This window comes from Lepisosteus platostomus, chromosome 9 (assembly GCF_059453375.1).
Source record: "Lepisosteus platostomus isolate fLepPlt1 chromosome 9, fLepPlt1.hap1, whole genome shotgun sequence".
In the NCBI taxonomy this organism is placed as follows: Eukaryota; Metazoa; Chordata; class Actinopteri; order Semionotiformes; family Lepisosteidae; genus Lepisosteus; species Lepisosteus platostomus.
Window position 1 is genome coordinate 1,264,062 of NC_142619.1, and position 25,520 is coordinate 1,289,581.

Here is a 25,520-nt window from a genome sequence, read left to right on the forward strand (position 1 = left end):
CTCTCTCTCAGTGCAGTGTTCATGTACTGGAGTGTCCAGTCAGTGTGTCTGTATGAACCCCTCTCTCTCTCAGTGCAGTGTTCATGTACTGGAGTGTCCAGTCAGTGTGTGTGTATGAACCCCTCTCTCTCTCAGTGCAGTGTTCATGTACTGGAGTGTCCAGTCAGTGTGTGTGTGTGAACCCCTCTCTCTCAGTGCAGTGTTCATGTACTGGAGTGTCCAGTCAGTGTGTCTGTATTAACCCCTCTCTCTCTCAGTGCAGTGTTAATGTACTGGAGTGTCCAGTCAGTGTGTGTGTGTGAACCCCTCTCTCTCAGTGCAGTGTTCATGTACTGGAGTGTCCAGTCAGTGTGTCTGTATTAACCCCTCTCTCTCTCAGTGCAGTGTTAATGTACTGGAGTGTCCAGTCAGTGTGTCTGTATGAACCCCTCTCTCTCTCAGTGCAGTGTTCATGTACTGGAGTGTCCAGTCAGTGTGTCTGTATGAACCCCTCTCTCTCTCAGTGCAGTGTTAATGAACTGGAGTGTCACTGTATCACTGTAGTCATTCAGTGAATTTATTTCTTCCTTACTGGCACATACTGTATTGCAGCACAGGCTCACGTCAATGGGCAGCTGTGATTTCCCAGAATCCCCCGGCCGTGTCTGGGAAGGAGGTGAGGGGCTGACGTCTCTACAGCCATCTGTCGCTCTCTCCTCCTCCCTCCTGTCTCTCCCCTGAGAGGATTAGAGTGTCAGGGGTGGTGGTGGTGGTGGTGGGGGGGGGAATATAAGTCTTTAACTGAAGGAATAAATTAAACACCGACTGGGGAGGGCAGAGACGATGGTGCTGGCCGGATCAGATAAACCCCCTGCGGCTCCTGGGATCTCCCCTTCGAGTCGCGCACGTTGCCCGTGTGAATGAACCCAGCCCGCCCTCCCCCCTCTGCGCTTGTGAGCGCGGCAGGGCAGAGGGAGGGGGCTGATCCGCCGATCTGGCGGACGCCCACTCCTCCTCCGAGGCAAAGTGTTTTTAACCAGGGCCTGAGCGCACAGGGCGTGCTGGCCAGCCTGTTTTTCTTCGCCCTGTTTGCGGACACTTCACGGGAGAGTTCACCCCGCGAAAGGGTTCGGGCTGCGCTGTTGGGAAAGTTCGCACGTCGTCTTCCGACTCAACAGAACAGGATTGCACTATAAGAGGGTACAGTGCCTACAGGAGATAGGTCTGGGTTGCGCTGATAAACACCCAGTGAGGGAGGAGAGAGACACCTGTGGCCTGCTAACACAAATATTGAACTTCTGTCAGTATGTATCGCACAAGCAACACCAGTTCAGCACCGTTCAGACAGACACCACAGAAAACCTGAGGGCAAATCCCTCACTTTTCAAAGAAATCTCTCACTTTTATTTGGACAGCAGCAGCCTGCACTGTGACGATACAGTATGGACACACAGAGCTAAGATGAACCTGACTGGGCGGCATCATGGGATATTGGAGGACTCTGGGTGTTTACAAAGCCTTTTTCCAGGGAAACAACACAAGAGAGAAACAGGAAACACTGGAATAAATAAATACATGAATGATACGTTAACATAGCAAATGATTGAACAAAAGCCCAAAGAACAACTAAACAACGGAATTGATATGTTACTTGCCACAATTAGAATAAATAATACTAACCATTATACCAGCAATAATACAGAGATGCAGGAAAGTCTTAGTCACTGAACTCAATTACTGAAACTGGGCTTAGAATTAGCATATTTCATCAGTGTCACTGTGGACACAGCTCTGTCCCTGAATAACCTTCTAGTGTCTGGGACAGTGTCACTGTGGACACAGCTCTGTCCCTGAATAACCTTCTAGTGTCTGGGACAGTGTCACTGTGGACACAGCTCTGACACTGAATAACCTTCTAGTGTCTGGGACAGTGTCACTGTGGACACAGCTCTGTCCCTGAATAACCTTCTAGTGTCTGGGACAGTGTCACTGTGGACACAGCTCTGTCACTGAATAACCTTCTAGTGTCTGGGACAGTGTCACTGTGGACACAGCTCTGTCAGTGAATAACCTTCTAGTGTCTGGGACAGTGTCACTGTGGACACAGCTCTGTCAGTGAATAACCTTCTAGTGTCTGGGACAGTGTCACTGTGGACACAGCTCTGTCAGTGAATAACCTTCTAGTGTCTGGGACAGTGTCACTGTGGACACAGCTCTGTCAGTGAATAACCTTCTAGTGTCTGGGACAGTGTCACTGTGGACACAGCTCTGTCAGTGAATAACCTTCTAGTGTCTGGGACAGTGTCACTGTGGACACAGCTCTGACACTGAATAACCTTCTAGTGTCTGGGACAGTGTCACTGTGGACACAGCTCTGTCCCTGAATAACCTTCTAGTGTCTGGAGTGTCTGGGACAGTGTCACTGTAGGCAGAAGGTCACAGATGAACAGTGTTCCTCTCTAAATCAGTAATGTAGACTCCCTGTATTTGTCCAGTGTCCAGTTCCACAGTGACAATACAGAAACAGCGACGGCTACAGTCACACACAGTGCAGACAGACACCAGCTGGGTTCGATTTACAAGGTCCAGACTCACAGCTACACTCTCCCTGCTGAAAGGCTGAGGGAGAAGGGAGACAGACATCAGGGACTAGGGTCAGGAAAGGCATCAGAGGAGCACAGAGCAGCACTGTGGTTTCCATGTTGGTGGAGTAACAGGCATTTTCACAGAGGTAGAGTGGTGGGGTCACAGGGTTAAAGCCAGGGTGTCATTCACTGGTGTGAATCAGGGCAGTATGTCAGGGCACTGCCAGTCCAGAGCTTTCGGACCTCCTAGTGAGCAGGCGTGATAAACTCATGATATTGTTGGGGTCTCAGTGAGATGTAACAGTGGTAGTGAGGTCAGATGGTGATCTCACCGGGGCCACGGTGAGCTCAGGTTGTGACATCACTGGGGTCATGGTGAGGTCAAATAGTGACATCACCAGGGTCACAGGGAGGTCAAACAGTGACGTCACTGGGGTCACGGGGAGGTCAAATAGTGAAGTCACTGGGGGGACGGTGAGGTCAAATTGTGACATCGTGAGGGTGACAGCAGACATGGCGGCTGTGGTGTGCTCCTGTCAGGGAATGTCGCAGGTTGGTATCTCGTGCCGACGGTCGTAGGCGGTATCGTCACTCTCCTCGCCATCGCTGGGCTCCTTGCCAACTCTCTCCATCTCCTCCTCCGTATCACTCCCTCCATCATTCCTGCAGGCCCACTCCCTGTCCTTCTCCTTCCCTCGCTCCCTCTCTCTCTTCACTGCCTGCAAACCAGCAAGAGAGGCAGGAGACAGAGAGTGAGGACTACTCTCTCTCAGTGCAGTGTTCATGTACTGGAGTGTCCAGTCAGTGTGTGTGTATGAACCCCTCTCTCTCTCAGTGCAGTGTTAATGTACTGGAGTGTCCAGTCAGTGTGTGTGTATTAACCCCTCTCTCTCTCAGTGCAGTGTTAATGTACTGGAGTGTCCAGTCAGTGTGTGTATTAACCCCTCTCTCTCTCAGTGCAGTGTTAATGTACTGGAGTGTCCAGTCAGTGTGTCTGTATTAACCCCTCTCTCTCTCTCAGTGCAGTGTTCATGTACTGGAGTGTCCAGTCAGTGTGTCTGTATTAACCCCTCTCTCTCTCAGTGCAGTGTTCATGTACTGGAGTGTCCAGTCAGTGTGTGTGTATGAACCCCTCTCTCTCTCACCTCCTCCTCCTGTGTCGGCAGTGAGCAGTAGCCAGGCAGGGGCTGATGATGGTTGGGCGCAGGGGGTCGGGGGGAGCGGGGGGGAAGCTGAGGGGGTTTGAGGGGGTCCAGCATGTCCATCTCGCAGGCTGTGTCCCGGTCAATCTCGGCCAGCTCTGCCTTGGACAGGAAGTCCACAATCCCCGCGCCGAACGAGTCGCCAACCACATTGATGGAGGTTCTCATCCTGTCCCTGAGACACACAGACGAGAGCGGTAAGCAGTCGTGGTCACTCACAACGGCCAGTCCACTCACTGGTCACTCACCACGGCCAGTCCACTCACTGGTCACTCACCACGGCCAGTCCACTCACCGGTCACTCACCACGGCCAGTCCACTCAGCAGTCACTCACACTGGCCAGTCCACTCACTGGTCACTCACCACAGCCAGTCCACTCACCATGGCCAGTCCACTCACCAGTCACTCACAATGGCCAGTCCACTCACTGGTCACTCACCACAGCCAGTCCACTCACCGGTCACTCACAATGGCCAGTCCGGTCACTGGTCTCTCACCACAGCCAATCCACTCACTGGTCACTCACAATGGCCAGTCCACTCACCACGCCCAGTCCACTCACCATGGCCAGTCCACTCACTGGTCACTCACAATGGCCAGTCCACTCACCATGCCCAGTCCACTCAATGGTCACTCACCATGGTCAGTTCACTCACCGGTCACTCACAACAGCCAGTCCACTCACTGGTCACTCACCACGGTCAGTCCACTCACTGGTCATTCACAATGGCTAGTCCACTCACTGGTCACTCACCACAGCCAGTCCACACAGTGCAAAGTGGACACATCCACTCTGTGGTCACTCACAGTGAGCAGTCTTTGGACTTGCCCGATAGTGGTCAGTGGTCACACACAGTAGCCAGTCCATACAGTCAGAGGTCAATAAAAGTAGCCAGATCCATGCAGTCAGCAAATGTTCATGCCAGTGGGTAGTGGTCACTCACAGCAGCCAGTCCACTGCAATCAGCAAGCTGATGTCCTGGGTGGGTAGTCCCACAGCAGTTAGGATCAGCAGCATGGTGACCAGTCCTGCACTGGGAATACTGGCTGCACCTACACTGGCCAAGGTAGCGGTCAAACTGGGATAGAGACAGAGAGACAGAGAGGCTCAGAGGCACAGAAAAACTCCCACACTCTCTCACACTCTCACAATGGCTAAGATAGCAGTCAGACTGGGAGGGAGACACAGAGAGGCTCAGAGGCTCAGAAAAGCACTGAAAGACTCACACACACTCCTCTACTCTCACAAGCACTCTCACATACAATCTCACACTCTCATTTGCACACACTCTCGCACACTAACATACACTCTGGCACTCTCACGTGAACACTCAAACTTACTCTCGCAATCTCACATACACTTTCGCACTCTCACGTGAACACTCACACACACTCTCTCGCACTCTCACGTGAACACTTACGTGCAGACTCATGTACACTCATGTGCACACTCACAGACACTCTTGCACACTCAAATACACTCTTGCACACTCATGTGAACACTCAAACTTACTCTTGCACTCTCACATACACTCTCGCACTCTCACGTGAACACACACACACTCTCGCACACTCATGTGCACACTCAAACATACTCTCACACTCACATGAACACCCACATACACTCTCGCACACTCACATGAACACACACTCACACACACTCTCACACACTCATGTGAACACTCGCACTCTCACACACTCACGTGCAGACTCACATACACTCTCGCACACTTGCATACACTCTCGCACACTCATGTGAACACTCAAACATACTCTCACACTCACATGAACACACACTCCCACACACTCATGTGAACACTCACACTCACATGAACACACACTCCCGCACACTCATGTGAACACTCACACTCTCACGTGCACACTCATGCGCACACGCACATACACTCTGGCACTCTCATGTGAACACTCACATACACTCTCGCACACTCACATGAACACCCACACACACTCTCGCACACTCACATGAACACACACTCACACACACTCTTGCACACTCACGTGCACAGTCACACACACACTCTCGCACTCTAAAGTGAACACTCGCACTCTCGGACACTCACGTGCACACTCATGTACACTCTGGCACTCTCATGTGAACACTCAAACTTACTCTCGCAATCTCACATACACTTTCGCACTCTCACGTGAACACTCACACACACTCTCTCGCACTCTCACGTGAACACTCGCACACACTCTCGCACTCTCACGTGAACACTCACACACACTCTCGCACTCTCACGTGAACACTCGCACACACTCCCGCACACTCACGTGAACACTCGCATACACTCTCGCACACTCATGTGAACACTCAAACACACTCTCACACTCTCACATGAGCACTCGCACACACTCTCGCACTCTCACATGAACACTCGCACACACTCTCGCACACTCACGTGAACACTCGCACACACTCTCACACTCTCACATGAACACTCGCACACACTCTCGCACTCTCACATGAACACTCGCACACACTCTCGCACTCTCACATGAACACTCGCACACACTCTCGCACACTCACGTGAACACTCGCACACACTCTCGCACTCTCACGTGAACACTCGCACACACTCTCGCACTCTCACACTCTCACGTGAACACTCACACATTCACATACACTCTTGCACTTTCACACATTCTCATATACACTCTCACTATCACTTACACACTCACATACACTTGAGTCAGAGAGGCTGAGAAACAGGCACACAGACTCATAGGGGCGGCGCTGTACCTGACAGTGACTATCTGCCCGCCATCCAAATCGATGCCGTTCATCTGGGCGATGAAGATCGCGGCCACAGCCTCGTACAGGGCAGTGCCATCCATGTTGATGGTGGCGCCGATGGGCAACACGAAGCGCGTGACACGCTTATCGATCTTCAGATTCTCCTCCAGACAGCGGAATGTCACAGGCAGAGTGCCAGCACTGAGAGAGAGAGGGGTTAATACAGACACACTGACTGGACACTCCAGTACATGAACACTGCACTGAGAGAGAGAGGGGTTAATACAGACACACTGACTGGACACTCCAGTACATGAACACTGCACTGAGAGAGAGAGGGGTTAATACAGACACACTGACTGGACACTCCAGTACAGTAACACTGCACTGAGAGAGAGAGGGGTTCATACAGACACACTGACTGGACACTCCAGTACATGAACACTGCACTGAGAGAGAGAGGGGTTAATACACACACACTGACTGGACACTCCAGTACATGAACACTGCACTGAGAGAGAGAGGGGTTCATACAGACACACTGACTGGACACTCCAGTACATGAACACTGCACTGAGAGAGAGAGGGGTTAATACACACACTGACTGGACACTCCAGTACATTAACACTGCACTGAGAGAGAGAGGGGTTAATACAGACACACTGACTGGACACTCCAGTACAATAACACTGCACTGAGAGAGAGAGGGGTTCATACAGACACACTGACTGGACACTCCAGTACATGAACACTGCACTGAGAGAGAGAGGGGTTCATACAGACACACTGACTGGACACTCCAGTACATGAACACTGCACTGAGAGAGAGAGGGGTTAATACAGACACACTGACTGGACACTCCAGTACAATAACACTGCACTGAGAGAGAGAGGGGTTCATACAGACACACTGACTGGACACTCCAGTACATGAACACTGCACTGAGAGAGAGGGGTTAATACACACACACTGACTGGACACTCCAGTACATTAACACTGCACTGAGAGAGAGGGGTTCATACAGACACACTGACTGGACACTCCAGTACATGAACACTGCACTGAGAGAGAGAGGGGTTAATACACACACACTGACTGGACACTCCAGTACATTAACACTGCACTGAGAGAGAGGGGTTCATACAGACACACTGACTGGACACTCCAGTACATGAACACTGCACTGAGAGAGAGGGGTTAATACACACACACTGACTGGACACTCCAGTACATTAACACTGCACTGAGAGAGAGAGGGGTTCATACAGACACACTGACTGGACACTCCAGTACATGAACACTGCACTGAGAGAGAGGGGTTCATACAGACACACTGACTGGACACTCCAGTACATTAACACTGCACTGAGAGAGAGAGGGGTTCATACAGACACACTGACTGGACACTCCAGTACATGAACACTGCACTGAGAGAGAGAGATTTCCAGTGACTCTTGCAGAAATGGCGAGTGAGTTCTGCAGGAAGGTGCCCAGCCGCAGTGACCCCCTGCAGAGCTGTGTCCATCCCAGCTCCTGGCCTGTCCGCATCGGGGCCAGCTGGCCAGTGGCCACGAGCAAGAGCCAGGCCCATTCCGCCACTGCACCGCCCCTCTGCGGACGAGTGCAGCGGAAACACGCTCTGCCGCCGGCGCTGACTACCCTCACACAGGCTCGAGTGTGATGCCAGGTGGCTCCTGTCATACAGTACAGGGGAATTCCTGACGACTTACTGCGAACTGATACTCGTCACAGCGTGAGCAATCTTTCTGGGAAACCGATTGGAAAAGAGAAGGCCTGTCATCAGAGATAAGGCCTCGCCACAGCAAACAGAGGGCAGCTGGCTCCTCTCGTGCGCCGCTTGGTGACTGCTGCACTGGCACCAGAACCACAATGGCCTCATTAAACTGACAGAGCTGCGGGGCTGGTTTTTCAAGACGTGGAACAGTTTATTACTCCCTCTGCCAGGCAGCCTGGGGCAGCTCTGTGCCCTGCAGGGAGTTGGCAGATGAGAGGGCACACTCACTCAGTGCCCAGGGCTGTGCCCCTCTCTCACACACACACACACACACACACACACACACACACAGACTGTACCTGCTGGCAGTGCCCAGGGCTGTGCGCCTCTCTCACACACACACACACAGACTGTACCTGCTGGCGGTGCCCAGGGCTGTGCCCCTCTCACACACACACACACACACACACACACACACAGACAGACTGTACCTGCTGGCGGTGCCCAGGGCTGTGCCCCCCTCTCACACACACACACACACACACACACACACACACACACACACAGACTGTACCTGCTGGCAGTGCTCAGGACTGTGCGCCTCTCTCACACACACACACACACACACACACACACACACACACACAGTCTGTACCTGCTGGCAGTGCCCAGGGCTGTGCCCCTCTCACTCACACACACACACACACACACACACACACACACACACACACACACACACACACACACACACACACACACACACACACACAGTCTGTACCTGCTGGCGGTGCCCAGGGCTGTGCCCCTCTCACACACACACACACACACACACACACACACACACACACACACACACACACACACACACACACACACACACACACACAGTCTGTACCTGCTGGCGGTGCCCAGGGCTGTGATCCAGGCCTGGAAGATGCCGCTGTAGAAGGTGAAGGGGTTCTTGCGGGTGACGGTGAAGAAGATGAGGGGCAGCACGATGCCCCCGTGGATCACCAGCCCCACCATCACCGTCACCATGTACATCCCCAGCTGGCGGGCCATCACCTCCAGGTCCCGGATGGCCGCGATCTTCCCGCAGATGAGCGAGGCGATGCCCAGAGGGGAGTACCTGCCGGGCGGGCGGGGAGTGAGTGGAGTCCCGATCGGACGTCACCCGCTGGGGCGGGACACCTGTCGTCCCCTCCCCCTGTGGGTCCCTGAGACCCATCGATTCGGGCCAAGGAGCCGGACAGGCTTGGCGGACACGGGCCGGACTAGGCCGTGAAGTCCGCCATCTTTACAGCACTGATGCGGATGTCTCACTGTGGGCATTCCTGTCCGGCAGTGCCCGGGCCGTCCAGGGGGAGCTCGAGGTGATGTGACAGAACGGAAGACAGGACGAGGGGGAGGAAGAGGAGGATCGCCCGGCGCCACGAGGGAAATACCTCCTTCCTACAGATCAGGAGACCGGGAATCAGATCCGGTCTTTTGAGCGCTGTTAAGAGAGGGACTCGTCGTCTTGTACTGTGGGACGATACAGACTCCCGGATGAGATATTTCCCAAAATGACCTCGTCGCTCGGTGATGAAATGCTTTGGACCTGGGAGCGTGACTTTGTTCTCTTAAGGGGCCTAGAGTTTTCATTCTCAGGTAGAATCCTGCGCTTGGCAGGTCAGCGGAAGGCAGGTATTGTATATAATACTGTGGCTGTGAAACACTGGGGGGTTGTAATAAACGCATACGGACAGGTGGACACAGAAAGAGCACTCGCCCGGCACTCGCCCCGCCCCCCCCCCCTCACTGACCACATGATCATGGTGACCATTTTCATAATGATCTCGTTGAGGACGTTGAAGAAGACCGACATCGGTTTGGCGCGCTCTCCCATCTTCCCCATGCAGACCCCGAACGCGATGAAGAAGCCGATCAGACCTGAGGAGGGCAGAGAGGACAGGGGGGCGGGGCATTGGTGCCAGCACGCTGGGGCTGTCCGCTACGGCGCGCACGGGCGGGGGTCCGACTCTAGAGGGAGTGCCGGCTCGTGGGGGGGTGTTACTCTCAGGGCTTCTGAATGGGATTGCACCCCCAAAATCCTTGGCACTGCCCCCCAAAGAATTACTTTGAAATTGCTTTTGAATTCTTAAGAAGTAAAAATACACTATATTACCATACTATATTCTTAAATCTGCAGTGCACAGTGTTATCGGTTTTTTGTAGTGCAAAGCCTTTAATAATCCGTTAATCATTCTACAAAGAGAAACAACGCCGTCTTTCTCTGACGCAAAGGAACGAGTAAAGGTTTATTCCATGCTGAGGTCACACCCGGAGAAGCTCCACAGCCACAAAGTTGTGTCTCTTTCCTATTCTTCTCAACTTGGAATAAGCATTTACCTCTTCCTTTGCAGCCTACGCATGCTGACCCAGCTGAACAACTAATCCGATTGAATGTACTGGAGTGGAGCCACATTATCTGTAACTACAGAGGGACAGCGAGTCCCAGGCTTCCTTTCAAGCATCAGAAGAGTCAACATTCTTTTTCAGGCATCAGATCAGCGCCTGACTTGCCTTTCAGGCGTCAGTACAGCGCCTGACTTGCCTTTCAGGCGTCAGATCAGCACCTGACTTGCATTTCAGGCGTCAGATCAGCGCCTGTCTTGCCTTTCAGGCGTCAGATCAGCACCTGACTTTTCTTTCAGGCATCAGATCAGCGCCTGGCTTGCCTTTCAGGCGTCAGATCAGCGCCTGACTTGCCTTTCAGGCGTCAGATCAGCGCCTGACTTGCCTTTCAGGCATCAGATCAGCACCTGGCTTGCCTTTCAGGCGTCAGATCAGCGCCTGGCTTGCCATTCAAGCATTAGAAGCATGAGCAGGTCTTTTGCTTTCTTAGCTGAGTCTTTCCCAGCTCAGCCTGAGTGGTTTTGGTTTGTCTCTGCCATGCCTGCCAGTTTTGCCAACATTTCTCTTTGACGAGGCCTTCACCAAGCCCAGCTGGGATCGGCCGGATCAGATACAGCAAACCGCAGCCCCTCTGGCCTGTCCAGGATATGTGCACCCCCTCAGAGCGGACAAAGGGAACTGGACACAGCTCTCTCCTTTCCCTTGGCCCCCAGCCCCTCTCTCACCCAGCACGTTCATGCCCCCCTTGAACTCCAGCTTCTTCTGGGTGATCGGCGCTGGTTCGGTCTGATTGCCCGGGGGAACTTCACCAGGATCGGCTGCGGGGGGCGCCGGCAGCTTCTTGATCACCGTTTGGACCTGCGAGGAGGGGTGGGCGAAGGAGACAGAGACAGGGAGGCAGGAAGAGAGAAATTGAGGGGAGAGAGTGCGGTCAGGACACACAGGAGAGCTAGTACATAACGTGGAACAGAGAGGGTTTGTGCGCTGATTATGTCACAACCCTGGCCAGTGCCCTCCGGAGACCACACCTCTCCGTGACCCCAGGCACAAAAGACGTTTTCTGCTCTATGAACACCCTATAAACCCTCTCCAGGCCCCTTCAACTTCCCCAGAGAAAATATACGATGACTAAGCTTCCCTGAAAATGCGATCGGTATTCTCTGCAGAGTTCAAAGGTTCACCTGTGGCCGTTCCCAGGTATCTGGAACACCCGCTAAGCAAAGGAGAGAGGACAGCTGTACCGCCCTCACTGCGTCTTCATCAGCGTTACGGGGACACTTCCAGGGTACTCGCTCCAGGGTTCGGAGTAATTCCCCACCCCTTCCCTGCCAGCCTGGCATTCCCGGTAAACAACCCTTCCAGAGCCTCCGCGTCTGCGGATCGTCGTAGGCTGATTACAGGTCGATCCCGGCTTCCAGAGAAACAAACTAGGACACGCAGGGCTCGAGCCCAGATTACGGGACTGGTCTCTCGCCGGGCGAACAGGAGCGTTCACAAAACCTGCCCAAGGCCCCGGTGCCTGTCGACAGGCAGGGGGCGCTGTTGCACACGGTCAGGCGGGTACCTGTTGGAAGCAGGCCTGCACCAGGTTCTCCGGGAAGAGATTTCGGATGAGGTCCAGGAAGGCGTCCAGGCTGCTGACCTCCTGATTTCGGGGGGAAGCTACACTGGTCTGACTGCGCAGTTTGGGGTTCCCCGGGTGGATGCCCAGCACCAGGATGACCCCCAGGACAGCGGCGATCACCGTGGTGGACATGTAGTAGACCATGGCTCTGCTGCCCATCCGTCCACTGGAGCGAGCGTCAAGCCCCGCTAGTCCTGGGATAGAGAGAGGGGTCAATACAGACACTGACTGGACACTCCAGTACATGAACACTGCACTGAGAGAGAGAGGGGTTAATACACACACACTGACTGGACACTCCAGTACATTAACACTGCACTGAGAGAGAGAGGGGTTAATACACACACTGACTGGACACTCCAGTACATGAACACTGCACTGAGAGAGAGGGGTTAATACACACACACTGACTGGACACTCCAGTACATGAACACTGCACTGAGAGAGAGAGGGGTTCATACAGACACACTGACTGGACACTCCAGTACATTAACACTGCACTGAGAGAGAGAGGGGTTAATACACACACACTGACTGGACACTCCAGTACATGAACACTGCACTGAGAGAGAGAGGGGTTCATACACACACACTGACTGGACACTCCAGTACATGAACACTGCACTGAGAGAGAGAGGGGTTCATACACACACACTGACTGGACACTCCAGTACATGAACACTGCACTGAGAGAGAGAGGGGTTCATACAGACACACTGACTGGACACTCCAGTACATGAACACTGCACTGAGAGAGAGAGGGGTTCATACACACACACTGACTGGACACTCCAGTACATTAACACTGCACTGAGAGAGAGAGGGGTTAATGCAGACATTGAGACCCCACTGTCTCTGTACCTGTGATGAGGCTGGAGATTATGAGAGGCAAGATGAGCATCTTCAACATTCGCATCAGGATATCGCCAGGAAAGGAGATCAGCATCAGGGAATTAGAGTCCAGGCCTGGGATATAGCGAAGCAACATCCCAAACACTGTCCCCAGCACCACACCTGGACAGAGAGAGAGACAGGTTAATACAGCACAGACACCCTGAATACTGCTCCCAGCACCACACCTGATCTCCCCATACCAGCCTGGGGAACAGACAGTGAGCCTGTCTCTCAACAATAATAATACAATGTGTGATCTCCTGTCCCAGCCTGAGGAACAGACAGTGAGCCTGTCTCTCAATAATAATAATACAGTGTGTGATCTCCAGTCACAGCCTGAGGAACAGACAGTGAGCCTGTCTCTCAATAATAATAATACAGTGTGTGATCTCCTGTCCCAGCCTGAGGAACAGACAGTGAGCCTGTCTCTCAATAATAATAATACAGTGTGTGATCTCCTGTCCCAGCCTGAGGAACAGTGAGCCCGTCTCTCAATAATAATAATACAGTGTGTGATCTCCTGTCCCAGCCTGAGGAACAGACAGTGAGCCTGTCTCTCAATAATAATAATACAGTGTGTGATCTCCTGTCCCAGCCTGAGGAACAGTGAGCCTGTCTCCCAGTAATGCTCCAAATGTTTGTATGTAACTTTCTTATGATGTCTGTATTGTAAATGTCAGTAGAGTTTATGTTAATTGTATTTGCACTGGTTTGGCAGCACTGATTTATTCATTGGTCAATAAAGCATCTTGAACCGAACTGAGAGACAGAGACACAGAGAGAGGGACACAGGAACAGAGAGACACAGAGAGGGGGACACAGGAACAGAGAGAGACAGAGAGAGATAGAGAGCAGGGATAGGCAGTTCTCTGTAGGGTTCCCCTGGACAGCAGGGGGAGAGTGGGCAGTGAAAGTAACAGCACACACGTCAGGACACTCCCAGCACACAGCAGGGGGAGAGGGGCTGAAGGGGTCAGAGGGGGACACAAGCAGCCAGACTGACCCAGGACCGTGAGGGCCAGCAGCAGGTTCCGGGACACCCAGGCACAGTAGTGCAGCAGGCAGGGTTTCGGGAGCTCATTCACACTGGCACAGCCCACCTCCTCTCTTGGGACAACAGGAGCGTTCGTCATCACTGGACCCTGAGAGAGAGAGAGAGAGAGAGGGGTTCATACAGACACACTGACTGGACACTCCAGTACATGAACACTGCACTGAGAGAGAGAGGGGTTCATACAGACACACTGACTGGACACTCCAGTACATTAACACTGCACTGAGAGAGAGAGGGGTTCATACAGACACACTGACTGGACACTCCAGTACATTAACACTGCACTGAGAGAGAGAGGGGTTCATACAGACACACTGACTGGACACTCCAGTACATTAACACTGCACTGAGAGAGAGAGGGGTTAATACAGACACACTGACTGGACACTCCAGTACATGAACACTGCACTGAGAGAGAGAGAGGGGTTAATACAGACACACTGACTGGACACTCCAGTACACGAACACTGCACTGAGAGAGAAGGGGGTTAATACAGACACACTGACTGGACACTCCAGTACATGAACACTGCACTGAGAGAGAGAGGGGTTCATACAGACACACTGACTGGACACTCCAGTACACGAACACTGCACTGAGAGAGAAGGGGGTTAATACAGACACACTGACTGGACACTCCAGTACATGAACACTGCACTGAGAGAGAGAGGGGTTCATACACACACACTGACTGGACACTCCAGTACATGAACACTGCACTGAGAGAGAGAGGGGTTCATACAGACACACTGACTGGACACTCCAGTACATGAACACTGCACTGAGAGAGAGAGGGGTTCATACAGACACACTGACTGGACACTCCAGTACATTAACACTGCACTGAGAGAGAGAGGGGTTAATACAGACACACTGACTGGACACTCCAGTACATTAACACTGCACTGAGAGAGAGAGGGGTTCATACAGACACACTGACTGGACACTCCAGGACATTAACACTGCACTGAGAGAGAGAGGGGTTCATACAGACACACTGACTGGACACTCCAGGACATTAACACTGCACTGAGAGAGAGAGGGGTTCATACACACACACTGACTGGACACTCCAGGACATTAACACTGCACTGAGAGAGAGAGGGGTTCATACAGACACACTGACTGGACACTCCAGTACATTAACACTGCACTGAGAGAGAGGGGTTAATACAGACACACTGACTGGACACTCCAGTACATTAACACTGCACTGAGAGAGAGAGGGGTTAATACAGACACACTGACTGGACACTCCAGTACATGAACACTGCACTGAGAGAGAGGGGTTAATACAGACACACTGACTGGACACTCCAGTACATTAACACTGCACTGAGAGAGAGAGGGGTTAATACACACACTGACTGGACACTCCAGTACATTAACACTGCACTGAGAGAGAGAGGGGTTCATACAGACACACTGACTGGACACTCCAGGACATTAACACTGCACTGAGAGAGAGAGGGGTTCATACAGACACACTGACTGGACACTCCAGGACATTAACACTGCACTGAGAGAGAGAGGGGTTCATACACACACACTGACTGGACACTCCAGGACATTAACACTGCACTGAGAGAGAGAGGGGTTCATACAGACACACTGACTGGACACTCCAGTACATGAACACTGCACTGAGAGAGAGAGGGGTTCATACAGACACACTGACTGGACACTCCAGTACATTAACACTGCACTGAGAGAGAGAGGGGTTAATACACACACACTGACTGGACACTCCAGTACATTAACACTGCACTGAGAGAGAGAGGGGTTAATACAGACACACTGACTGGACACTCCAGTACATTAACACTGCACTGAGAGAGAGAGGGGTTCATACACACACACTGACTGGACACTCCAGTACATGAACACTGCACTGAGAGAGAGAGAGGGGTTAATACAGACACACTGACTGGACACTCCAGTACATTAACACTACACTGAGAGAGAGAGGGGTTAATACAGACACACTGACTGGACACTCCAGTACATTAACACTGCACTGAGAGAGAGAGGGGTTCATACAGACACACTGACTGGACACTCCAGTACATGAACACTGCACTGAGAGAGAGAGAGGGGTTAATTCAGACACACTGACTGGACACTCCAGTACATTAACACTACACTGAGAGAGAGAGGGGTTAATACAGACACACTGACTGGACACTCCAGTACATTAACACTGCACTAAGAGAGAGAGGGGTTCATACAGACACACTGACTGGACACTCCAGTACATGAACACTGCACTGAGAGAGAGAGAGGATCATACACACACACTGACTGGACACTCCAGTACATTAACACTGCACTGAGAGAGAGAGGGGTTAATACAGACACACTGACTGGACACTACTGTAGATTTAATACTGCATTGAACAAAAGGATTAATAGAAACAGGCGATTAATAATGTGCTGAAAAAAGGGAGATAATGCAAAACAGAGAGAGGCAGATATATTTAATACCGGGGCCAGATGTCAGCTCAAGTCCCTGTAGACCCTGGAGCAGAGAGACAGGCCAAGTGATCAGCCTGTCTGGATATCTCTGTTCATCATCATCATCACCACACTGAGAGCACAGTCATGGATATCATCATCATCACCACACTGAGAGCACAGTCACAGATATCATCATCATCATCATCATCACCACACTGAGAGCACAGTCACAGATATCATCATCATCATCATCATAATCACACTGAGAGCACAGTCACAGATATCATCATCATCATCATCATCATCACCACACTGAGAGCACAGTCACAGATATCATCATCATCATCATCATCATCACCACCACACTGAGAGCACAGTCACAGATATCATCATCACACTGAGAGCACAGTCACATCATCATCATCATCACCACACTGAGAGCACAGTCACAGATATCATCATCACACTGAGAGCACAGTCATATCATCATCATCATCATCATCACACTGAGAGCACAGTCACAGATATCATCATCATCATCATCATCATCACACTGAGAGCACAGTCACAGATATCATCATCACACTGAGAGCACAGTCACATCATCATCATCATCATCACTACACTGAGAGCATAGTCACAGATATCATCATCACACTGAGAGCACAGTCACATTATCATCACACTGAGAGCACAGTCACAGATATCATCATCATCATCACACTGAGAGCACAGTCACAGATATCATCATCACACTGAGAGCACAGTCATATCATCATCATCATCATCATCACACTGAGAGCACAGTCACATCATCATCATCATCATCATCATCATCACACTGAGAGCACAGTCACATCATCATCATCACCACCACACTGAGAGCACAGTCACAGATATCATCATCACACTGAGAGCACAGTCATATCATCATCATCATCATCATCACACTGAGAGCACAGTCACATCATCATCATCACACTGAGAGCACAGTCACATCATCATCATCATCACCACACTGAGAGCACAGTCACAGATATCATCATCACACTGAGAGCACAGTCACAGATATCATCATCACACTGAGAGCACAGTCACATCATCATCATCATCATCATCATCACACTGAGAGCACAGTCACAGATATCATCATCACACTGAGAGCACAGTCACATCATCATCATCATCATCACTACACTGAGAGCATAGTCACAGATATCATCATCACACTGAGAGCACAGTCACATCATCATCATCATCATCATCACACTGAGAGCATAGTCACAGATATCATCATCACACTGAGAGCACAGTCACATCATCATCATCACTGGCTTTAAAATTCAGGCTTTGCTCTGGGCGTATTCTAAAAACTCAAATGTTATAGACTCAGGTGTAAATGCCAACAGCCATGTCGCCCTGCAGCTCCCAGCTCACAGCCCCACTGGAGCCCAGCAGTGTGGGCCTGGCCAGTACCTGGAGGGCAGACTCCTGGGAGAGCTGAGGCTGCTGCTGGGAGAGGTGTTAGTGGGGCCAGCAGGGGGCGCTCACCCTGAGGTCTGTGTGGGTCCTCATGCCCCAGTATAGTGACGGGGACACTCTACTGTAAAAAGGTGTCGTCCTTCAGATGAGACGTAAAACCGAGGTCCTGACTCTCTGTGGTCATTAACAATCCCAGGGTGCCTCTCGAGAAGAGTAGGGGTGTCACCCCAGTGTCCTGGTCAAACTCCCCCCTGGCCTTTACCCCTCATGGCCTCCTAATACCCCCCCTCTCTGAACTGGCTCCATCCCTCTGCTCTCCTCCCACTGAGAGCTGGTGTGTGTGAGAGGACTGGAGCATCATCCAGGTGGGGGTGGAGGGGATCCCCAGGAGCTGTAGAGAGCTCTGAGTGGAGTGTGCAGAAAAATGCTGTATAAGTGTGAGAAATATATTATTATTATTATTATTAGGTGTTCAAAATTGACAAAGTTCTGTGTAATGTCAGTCACCCTCCCCCTCCTCCTCACCTTCTTGCCCTGTGGAAACACAGGCTCTGCCCTCTGCCTTCAGACAGCAGATGCTCACCAAATCTGGACCCTTCGTGGTTATTAAACCATCGCCACACCAGCTGCATTGCACCCACTGGTCAGGTGACAGAGGATAGCAGGACATTGCTCCACAGCTTTCTGGGAGATGTAGTTCACAACCACACAGGCTATCAAAATGTCTGCACCTTCTGTTGCTCAAAGCTCGATCGTGTTAATGTGATATATAGACCATTTTTCTCTGCATCTGCTCAAATACCACATTACCCTCACCTAATATCATTTCCACGCAGCAGGAGAGAATCCTTCTGGTCTGCGGTGGCAGTCAACCGAAAGGCAGAGGGCGGTTCTTGTCTGAACTACATTCCCCAGAAGGCAGAGGGAAATGACTTGCCAGCCTCTGTCACCTGACTAAATGAAGGAAGACGACTGGTTAAGTGATGTTTAAAATCCAGGAAGTGGAAGTTTGTAGTAGCTGTTGACCTCTGCTCCTCTGTTATCGTCGATGCCAAAAGGAGAAGGAAGCAACTGACCAACTGACCAACTGACCAACTGTCCAACTGTCCAACTGTCCAACTGGTGAGACTTGTGGCAGTTTTGGGGAGATATGTTTTGAGGCTGGTAATCAGTTTAGTGCCAATAAATAGAACTTCAAAAAAAGAAGTGTTTATCCTCAACCAGATATGAAGAAGAGTAAATGTCCCACAAACATGAGGATGTGTCTCTGTGCCCATAATGACACAAACTGTGGTCTGTGGTGTGTGGGGTGTGTGTAACTTCACAAGAGATTAGATGGGATTGTTAAATGTGAGCCTGGTAGCGTAAGAGAGAAGAGTAAAACAGACACTGACAGTACTGAGAGAGAGAGGGGTTAATACAGACACACTGACTGGACACTCCAGTACATTAACACTGCACTGAGAGAGAGAGGGGTTAATACACACACACTGACTGGACACTCCAGTACATGAACACTGCACTGAGAGAGAGAGGGGTTCATACAGACACACTGACTGGACACTCCAGTACATGAACACTGCACTGAGAGAGAGGGGTTCATACAGACACACTGACTGGACACTCCAGTACATTAACACTGCACTGAGAGAGAGGGGTTAATACAGACACACTGACTGGACACTCCAGTACATTAACACTGAACTGAGAGAGAGAGGGGTTAATACAGACACACTGACTGGACACTCCAGTACATTAACACTGAGAGAGAGAGGGGTTAATACAGACACACTGACTGGACACTCCAGTACATTAACACTGCACTGAGAGAGAGAGGGGTTAATGCAGACACACTGACTGGACACTCCAGTACATGAACACTGCACTGAGAGAGAGAGGGGTTCATACAGACACACTGACTGGACACTCCAGTACATGAACACTGCACTGAGAGAGAGAGGGGTTCATACAGACACACTGACTGGACACTCCAGTACATTAACACTGCACTGAGAGAGAGAGGGGTTCATACAGACACACTGACTGGACACTCCAGTACATGAACACTGCACTGAGAGAGAGAGGGGTTCATACAGACACACTGACTGGACACTCCAGTACATTAACACTGCACTGAGAGAGAGAGGGGTTCATACAGACACACTGACTGGACACACCTGTATATTAATTCTATAATTTCATTAGTCCTCCTGTGTCTGCTTTCTTTTTTTCCTCTGTTTCTCTCAGTTGTGTTTCTTCCCCTCCTCCCAGTGGATAATCTGAAGATATTAATCTGTGCTGTTTGAACTTCTTAAGTCTATCCTGACTGTCACATCTGGCTGAGTCTCCTCTCTCTGTACTGGTCTATTTATAACCCTGCCTCCCTCTCTCCCTCTGTCTGTGTGATCGATCTCCTGCCTCAGCCATGACCAGTCTTCCTCGTCCTCTTCCTCTTCAGTAAAAGCTCTCCCCATTGTCTTATCTCCTGTCACAGCTCGAGAAACTATTATATTATTGTGACCCAGCCCAGACTGTACCGGTGCTCTCTTGACTGGAGGGGTACAGTGTGACCCAGACTGGACCACTGGTCTCTGGACTGTAGGGGTACAGTGTGACCAGACTGGACCAGTGATCTCCAGACTGTAGGGGTACAGTGTGACCAGACTGGACCACTGGTCTCTGGACTGTAGGGGTACAGTGTGACCCAGACTGGACCAGTGATCTCCGGACTGTAGGGGTACAGTGTGACCCAGACTGGACCAGTGCTCTCTGGACTGTAGGGGTACAGTGTGACCCAGACTGGACCAGTGATCTCTGGACTGTAGGGGTACAGTGTGACCCAGACTGGACCAGTGATCTCTGGACTGGAGGGGTACAGTGTGACCCAGACTTGACTGGTGATCTCTGGACTGTGGGGGTACAGTGTGACTCCCAGCAAGACTGACTTCTGGGGGTGATAGGCTGACTGAAGCAGAGACTCTCCAGCCAGTCGCACTTTGATTGTGCACCAGTGGTGACCTCGGGTGTCCAGACCAGCCCTCTCCTGGCCGGCTGGAGCAGACAGACTGAGGTCAAAGAGGATGGCGAGAGGTCAGTGCTACAGACACACGGCACGTCGCGTTTTAATGAACTGTGCACTGTGACCTCAATACCACCCCCCCGACTGCTAAAGTCCAGAGGCCGAGCTGACTGCATCACGGAGAGCATCTCATCGTGTTCCCTGTCCATAGCACAGAGCAGCTTCCTCTGTCTGAACCCTGTGTCACCCTGTACAGCTACAGTATCACACACTCACACAGCACAGAGCAGCTTCCTCTGTCTGAACCCTGTGTCACCCTGTACAGCTATCACACACTCACACAGCACAGAGCAGCTTCCTCTGTCTGAACCCTGTGTCACCCTGTACAGCTTTCACACACTCACACAGCACAGAGCAGCTTCCTCTGTCTGAACCCTGTGTCACCCTGTACAGCTATCACACACTCACACAGCACAGAGCAGCTTCCTCTGTCTGAACCCTGTGTCACCCTGTACAGCTATCACACACTCACACAGCACAGAGCAGCTTCCTCTGTCTGAACCCTGTGTCACCCTGTACAGCTATCACACACTCACACAGCACAGAGCAGCTTCCTCTGTCTGAACCCTGTGTCACCCTGTACAGCTATCACACACTCACACAGCACAGAGCAGCTTCCTCTGTCTGAACCCTGTGTCACCCTGTACAGCTATCACACACTCACACAGCACAGAGCAGCTTCCTCTGTCTGAACCCTGTGTCACCCTGTACAGCTATCACACACTCACACAGCACAGAGCAGCTTCCTCTGTCTGAACCCTGTGTCACCCTGTACAGCTATCACACACTCACACAGCACAGAGCAGCTTCCTCTGTCTGAACCCTGTGTCACCCTGTACAGCTTTCACACACTCACACAGCACAGAGCAGCTTCCTCTGTCTGAACCCTGTGTCACCCTGTACAGCTATCACACACTCACACAGCACAGAGCAGCTTCCTCTGTCTGAACCCTGTGTCACCCTGTACAGCTATCACACACTCACACAGCACAGAGCAGCTTCCTCTGTCTGAACCCTGTGTCACCCTGTACAGCTATCACACACTCACACAGCACAGAGCAGCTTCCTCTGTCTGAACCCTGTGTCACCCTGTACAGCTATCACACCAGCACACAGCACAGAGCAGCTTCCTCTGTCTGAACCCTGTGTCACCCTGTACAGCTACAGTATCACACACTCACACAGCACAGAGCACCTTCCTCTGTCTGAACCCTGTGTCACCCTGTACAGCTATCACACACTCACACAGCACAGAGCAGCTTCCTCTGTCTGAACCCTGTGTCACCCTGTACAGCTATTACACACTCACACAGCACAGAGCAGCTTCCTCTGTCTGAACCCTGTGTCACCCTGTACAGCTTTCACACACTCACACAGCACAGAGCAGCTTCCTCTGTCTGAACCCTGTGTCACCCTGTACAGCTATCACACACTCACACAGCACAGAGCAGCTTCCTCTGTCTGAACCCTGTGTCACCCTGTACAGCTTTCACACACTCACACAGCACAGAGCAGCTTCCTCTCTCTGAACCCTGTGTCACCCTGTACAGCTATCACACACTCACACAGCACAGAGCAGCTTCCTCTGTCTGAACCCTGTGTCACCCTGTACAGCTATCACACACTCACACAGCACAGGGCAGCTTCCTCTGTCTGAACCCTGTGTCACCCTGTACAGCTATCACACACTCACACAGCACAGAGCAGCTTCCTCTGTCTGAACCCTGTGTCACCCTGTACAGCTATCACACACTCACACAGCACAGAGCAGCTTCCTCTGTCTGAACCCTGTGTCACCCTGTACAGCTATCACACACTCACACAGCACAGAGCAGCTTCCTCTGTCTGAACCCTGTGTCACCCTGTACAGCTATCACACACTCACACAGCACAGAGCAGCTTCCTCTGTCTGAACCCTGTGTCACCCTGTACAGCTATCACACACTCACACAGCACAGAGCAGCTTCCTCTGTCTGAACCCTGTGTCACCCTGTACAGCTATCACACACTCACACAGCACAGAGCAGCTTCCTCTGTCTGAACCCTGTGTCACCCTGTACAGCTTTCACACACTCACACAGCACAGAGCAGCTTCCTCTGTCTGAACCCTGTGTCACCCTGTACAGCTATCACACACTCACACAGCACAGAGCAGCTTCCTCTGTCTGAACCCTGTGTCACCCTGTACAGCTATCACACACTCACACAGCACAGAGCAGCTTCCTCTGTCTGAACCCTGTGTCACCCTGTACAGCTACAGTATCACACACCCACACAGCACAGAGCAGCTTCCTCTGTCTGAACCCTGTGTCACCCTGTACAGCTATCACACACTCACACAGCACAGAGCAGCTTCCTCGGTCTGAACCCTGTGTCACCCAGTACAGCTACAGTATCACACACTCACACAGCACAGAGCAGCTTCCTCTGTCTGAACCCTGTGTCACCCAGTACAGCTTTCACACACTCACACAGCACAGAGCAGCTTCCTCTGTCTGAACCCTGTGTCACCCTGTACAGCTATCACACACTCACACAGCACAGGGCAGCTTCCTCTGTCTGAACCCTGTGTCACCCTGTACAGCTACAGTATCACACACCCACACAGCACAGAGCAGCTTCCTCTGTCTGAACCCTGTGTCACCCTGTACAGCTATCACACACTCACACAGCACAGAGCAGCTTCCTCTGTCTGAACCCTGTGTCACCCTGTACAGCTATCAAACCAGCACACAGCACAGAGCAGCTTCCTCTGTCTGAACCCTGTGTCACCCTGTACAGCTATCACACACTCACACAGCACAGAGCAGCTTCCTCTGTCTGAACCCTGTGTCACCCTGTACAGCTATTACACACTCACACAGCACAGAGCAGCTTCCTCTGTCTGAACCCTGTGTCACCCTGTACAGCTTTCACACACTCACACAGCACAGAGCAGCTTCCTCTGTCTGAACCCTGTGTCACCCTGTACAGCTATCACACACTCACACAGCACAGAGCAGCTTCCTCTGTCTGAACCCTGTGTCACCCTGTACAGCTTTCACACACTCACACAGCACAGAGCAGCTTCCTCTGTCTGAACCCTGTGTCACCCTGTACAGCTATCACACACTCACACAGCACAGAGCAGCTTCCTCTGTCTGAACCCTGTGTCACCCTGTACAGCTTTCACACACTCACACAGCACAGAGCAGCTTCCTCTGTCTGAACCCTGTGTCACCCAGTACAGCTATCACACACTCACACAGCACAGAGCAGCTTCCTCTGTCTGAACCCTGTGTCACCCTGTACAGCTATCACACACTCACACAGCACAGAGCAGCTTCCTCTGTCTGAACCCTGTGTCACCCTGTACAGCTATCACACACTCACACAGCACAGAGCAGCTTCCTCTGTCTGAACCCTGTGTCACCCTGTACAGCTATCAAACCAGCACACAGCACAGAGCAGCTTCCTCTGTCTGAACCCTGTGTCACCCTGTACAGCTATCAAACCAGCACACTCGCACACTCACACAGCACAGAGCACGGAGCCCAGGCTGAGACATGGGCAGAGACTCTGGAGCTGTGCACAGACGGACAGACAGGTGGACACAGAGACCGCCCGAGGGATTTCTGTTCTTACCTCTTCTGTCGGCTTGTCTGCTGTCCTCGGAGATGTGAGAGAGAGATGAGCACATTGAGCACAACAATGCAGAGAGAGAGAGATGGAGGGATCTAAAGTCAAAGTCTTTGCGTCATCTGAGAAAACTCGGAGATTAATAAAAACGGCTTGATTCTCTCTTAGTCTCTCTCTCCCTCCCTCCCTCTCTCAGTGCAGTGTTCATGTACTGGAGTGTCCAGTCAGTGTGTCTGTATTAACCCCTCCCTCTCTCAGTGCAGTGTTAATGTACTGGAATGTCCAGTCAGTGTGTCTGTATTAACCCCTCTCTCTCAGTGCAGTGTTCATGTACTGGAGTGTCCAATCAGTGTGTGTGTATGAACCCCTCTCTCTCTCAGTGCAGTGTTAATGTACTGGAGTGTCCAGTCAGTGTGTGTGTATGAACCCCTCTCTCTCTCAGTGCAGTGTTAATGTACTGGAGTGTCCAGTCAGTGTGTCTGTATTAACCCCTCTCTCTCAGTGCAGTGTTCATGTACTGGAGTGTCCAGTCAGTGTGTCTGTATTAACCCCACTCTCTCACAGTGCAGTGTTCATGTACTGGAGTGTCCAGTCAGTGTGTGTGTATTAACCCCTCTCTCTCAGTGAAGTGTTCATGTACTGGAGTGTCCAG

General features: G+C 51.6%; 1 protein-coding gene across 1 annotated transcript; it reads right to left on the reverse strand.

The window, feature by feature from the left end:
- Positions 1-1,360: 1,360 nt before the first annotated feature.
- On the reverse strand, positions 1,361-24,982 carry slc1a9 (solute carrier family 1 member 9). The gene is made up of 11 exons (XM_088646321.1): positions 24,875-24,982; positions 14,181-14,319; positions 13,145-13,297; positions 12,224-12,477; positions 11,385-11,517; positions 10,068-10,194; positions 9,158-9,391; positions 6,532-6,726; positions 4,712-4,846; positions 3,710-3,941; positions 1,361-3,283 (listed from the first exon to the last, which is right to left on the reverse strand). The coding sequence occupies exons 2-11, from the start codon at positions 14,308-14,310 to the stop codon at positions 3,101-3,103; spliced, it is 1,776 nt and encodes a 591-aa protein (XP_088502447.1). The 5' UTR covers positions 14,311-14,319; positions 24,875-24,982; the 3' UTR covers positions 1,361-3,100.
- Between the last annotated feature and the right edge of the window lie 538 nt (positions 24,983-25,520).

Bases quoted from the DNA above. Each gene is read 5' to 3' on its own strand.
- slc1a9 (XM_088646321.1), bottom strand. From the start codon at position 14,310: ATGACGAACGCTCCTGTTGTCCCAAGAGAGGAGGTGGGCTGTGCCAGT. The intron at 13,298-14,180 runs GTCAGTCTGGCT...CTCTCTGTCCAG, and splicing joins GCTGGCCCTCACGGTCCTGG to GTGTGGTGCTGGGGACAGTG. The intron at 10,195-11,384 runs GTGAGAGAGGGG...TGCCCTCCTCAG, and splicing joins GGGGGGCATGAACGTGCTGG to GTCTGATCGGCTTCTTCATC.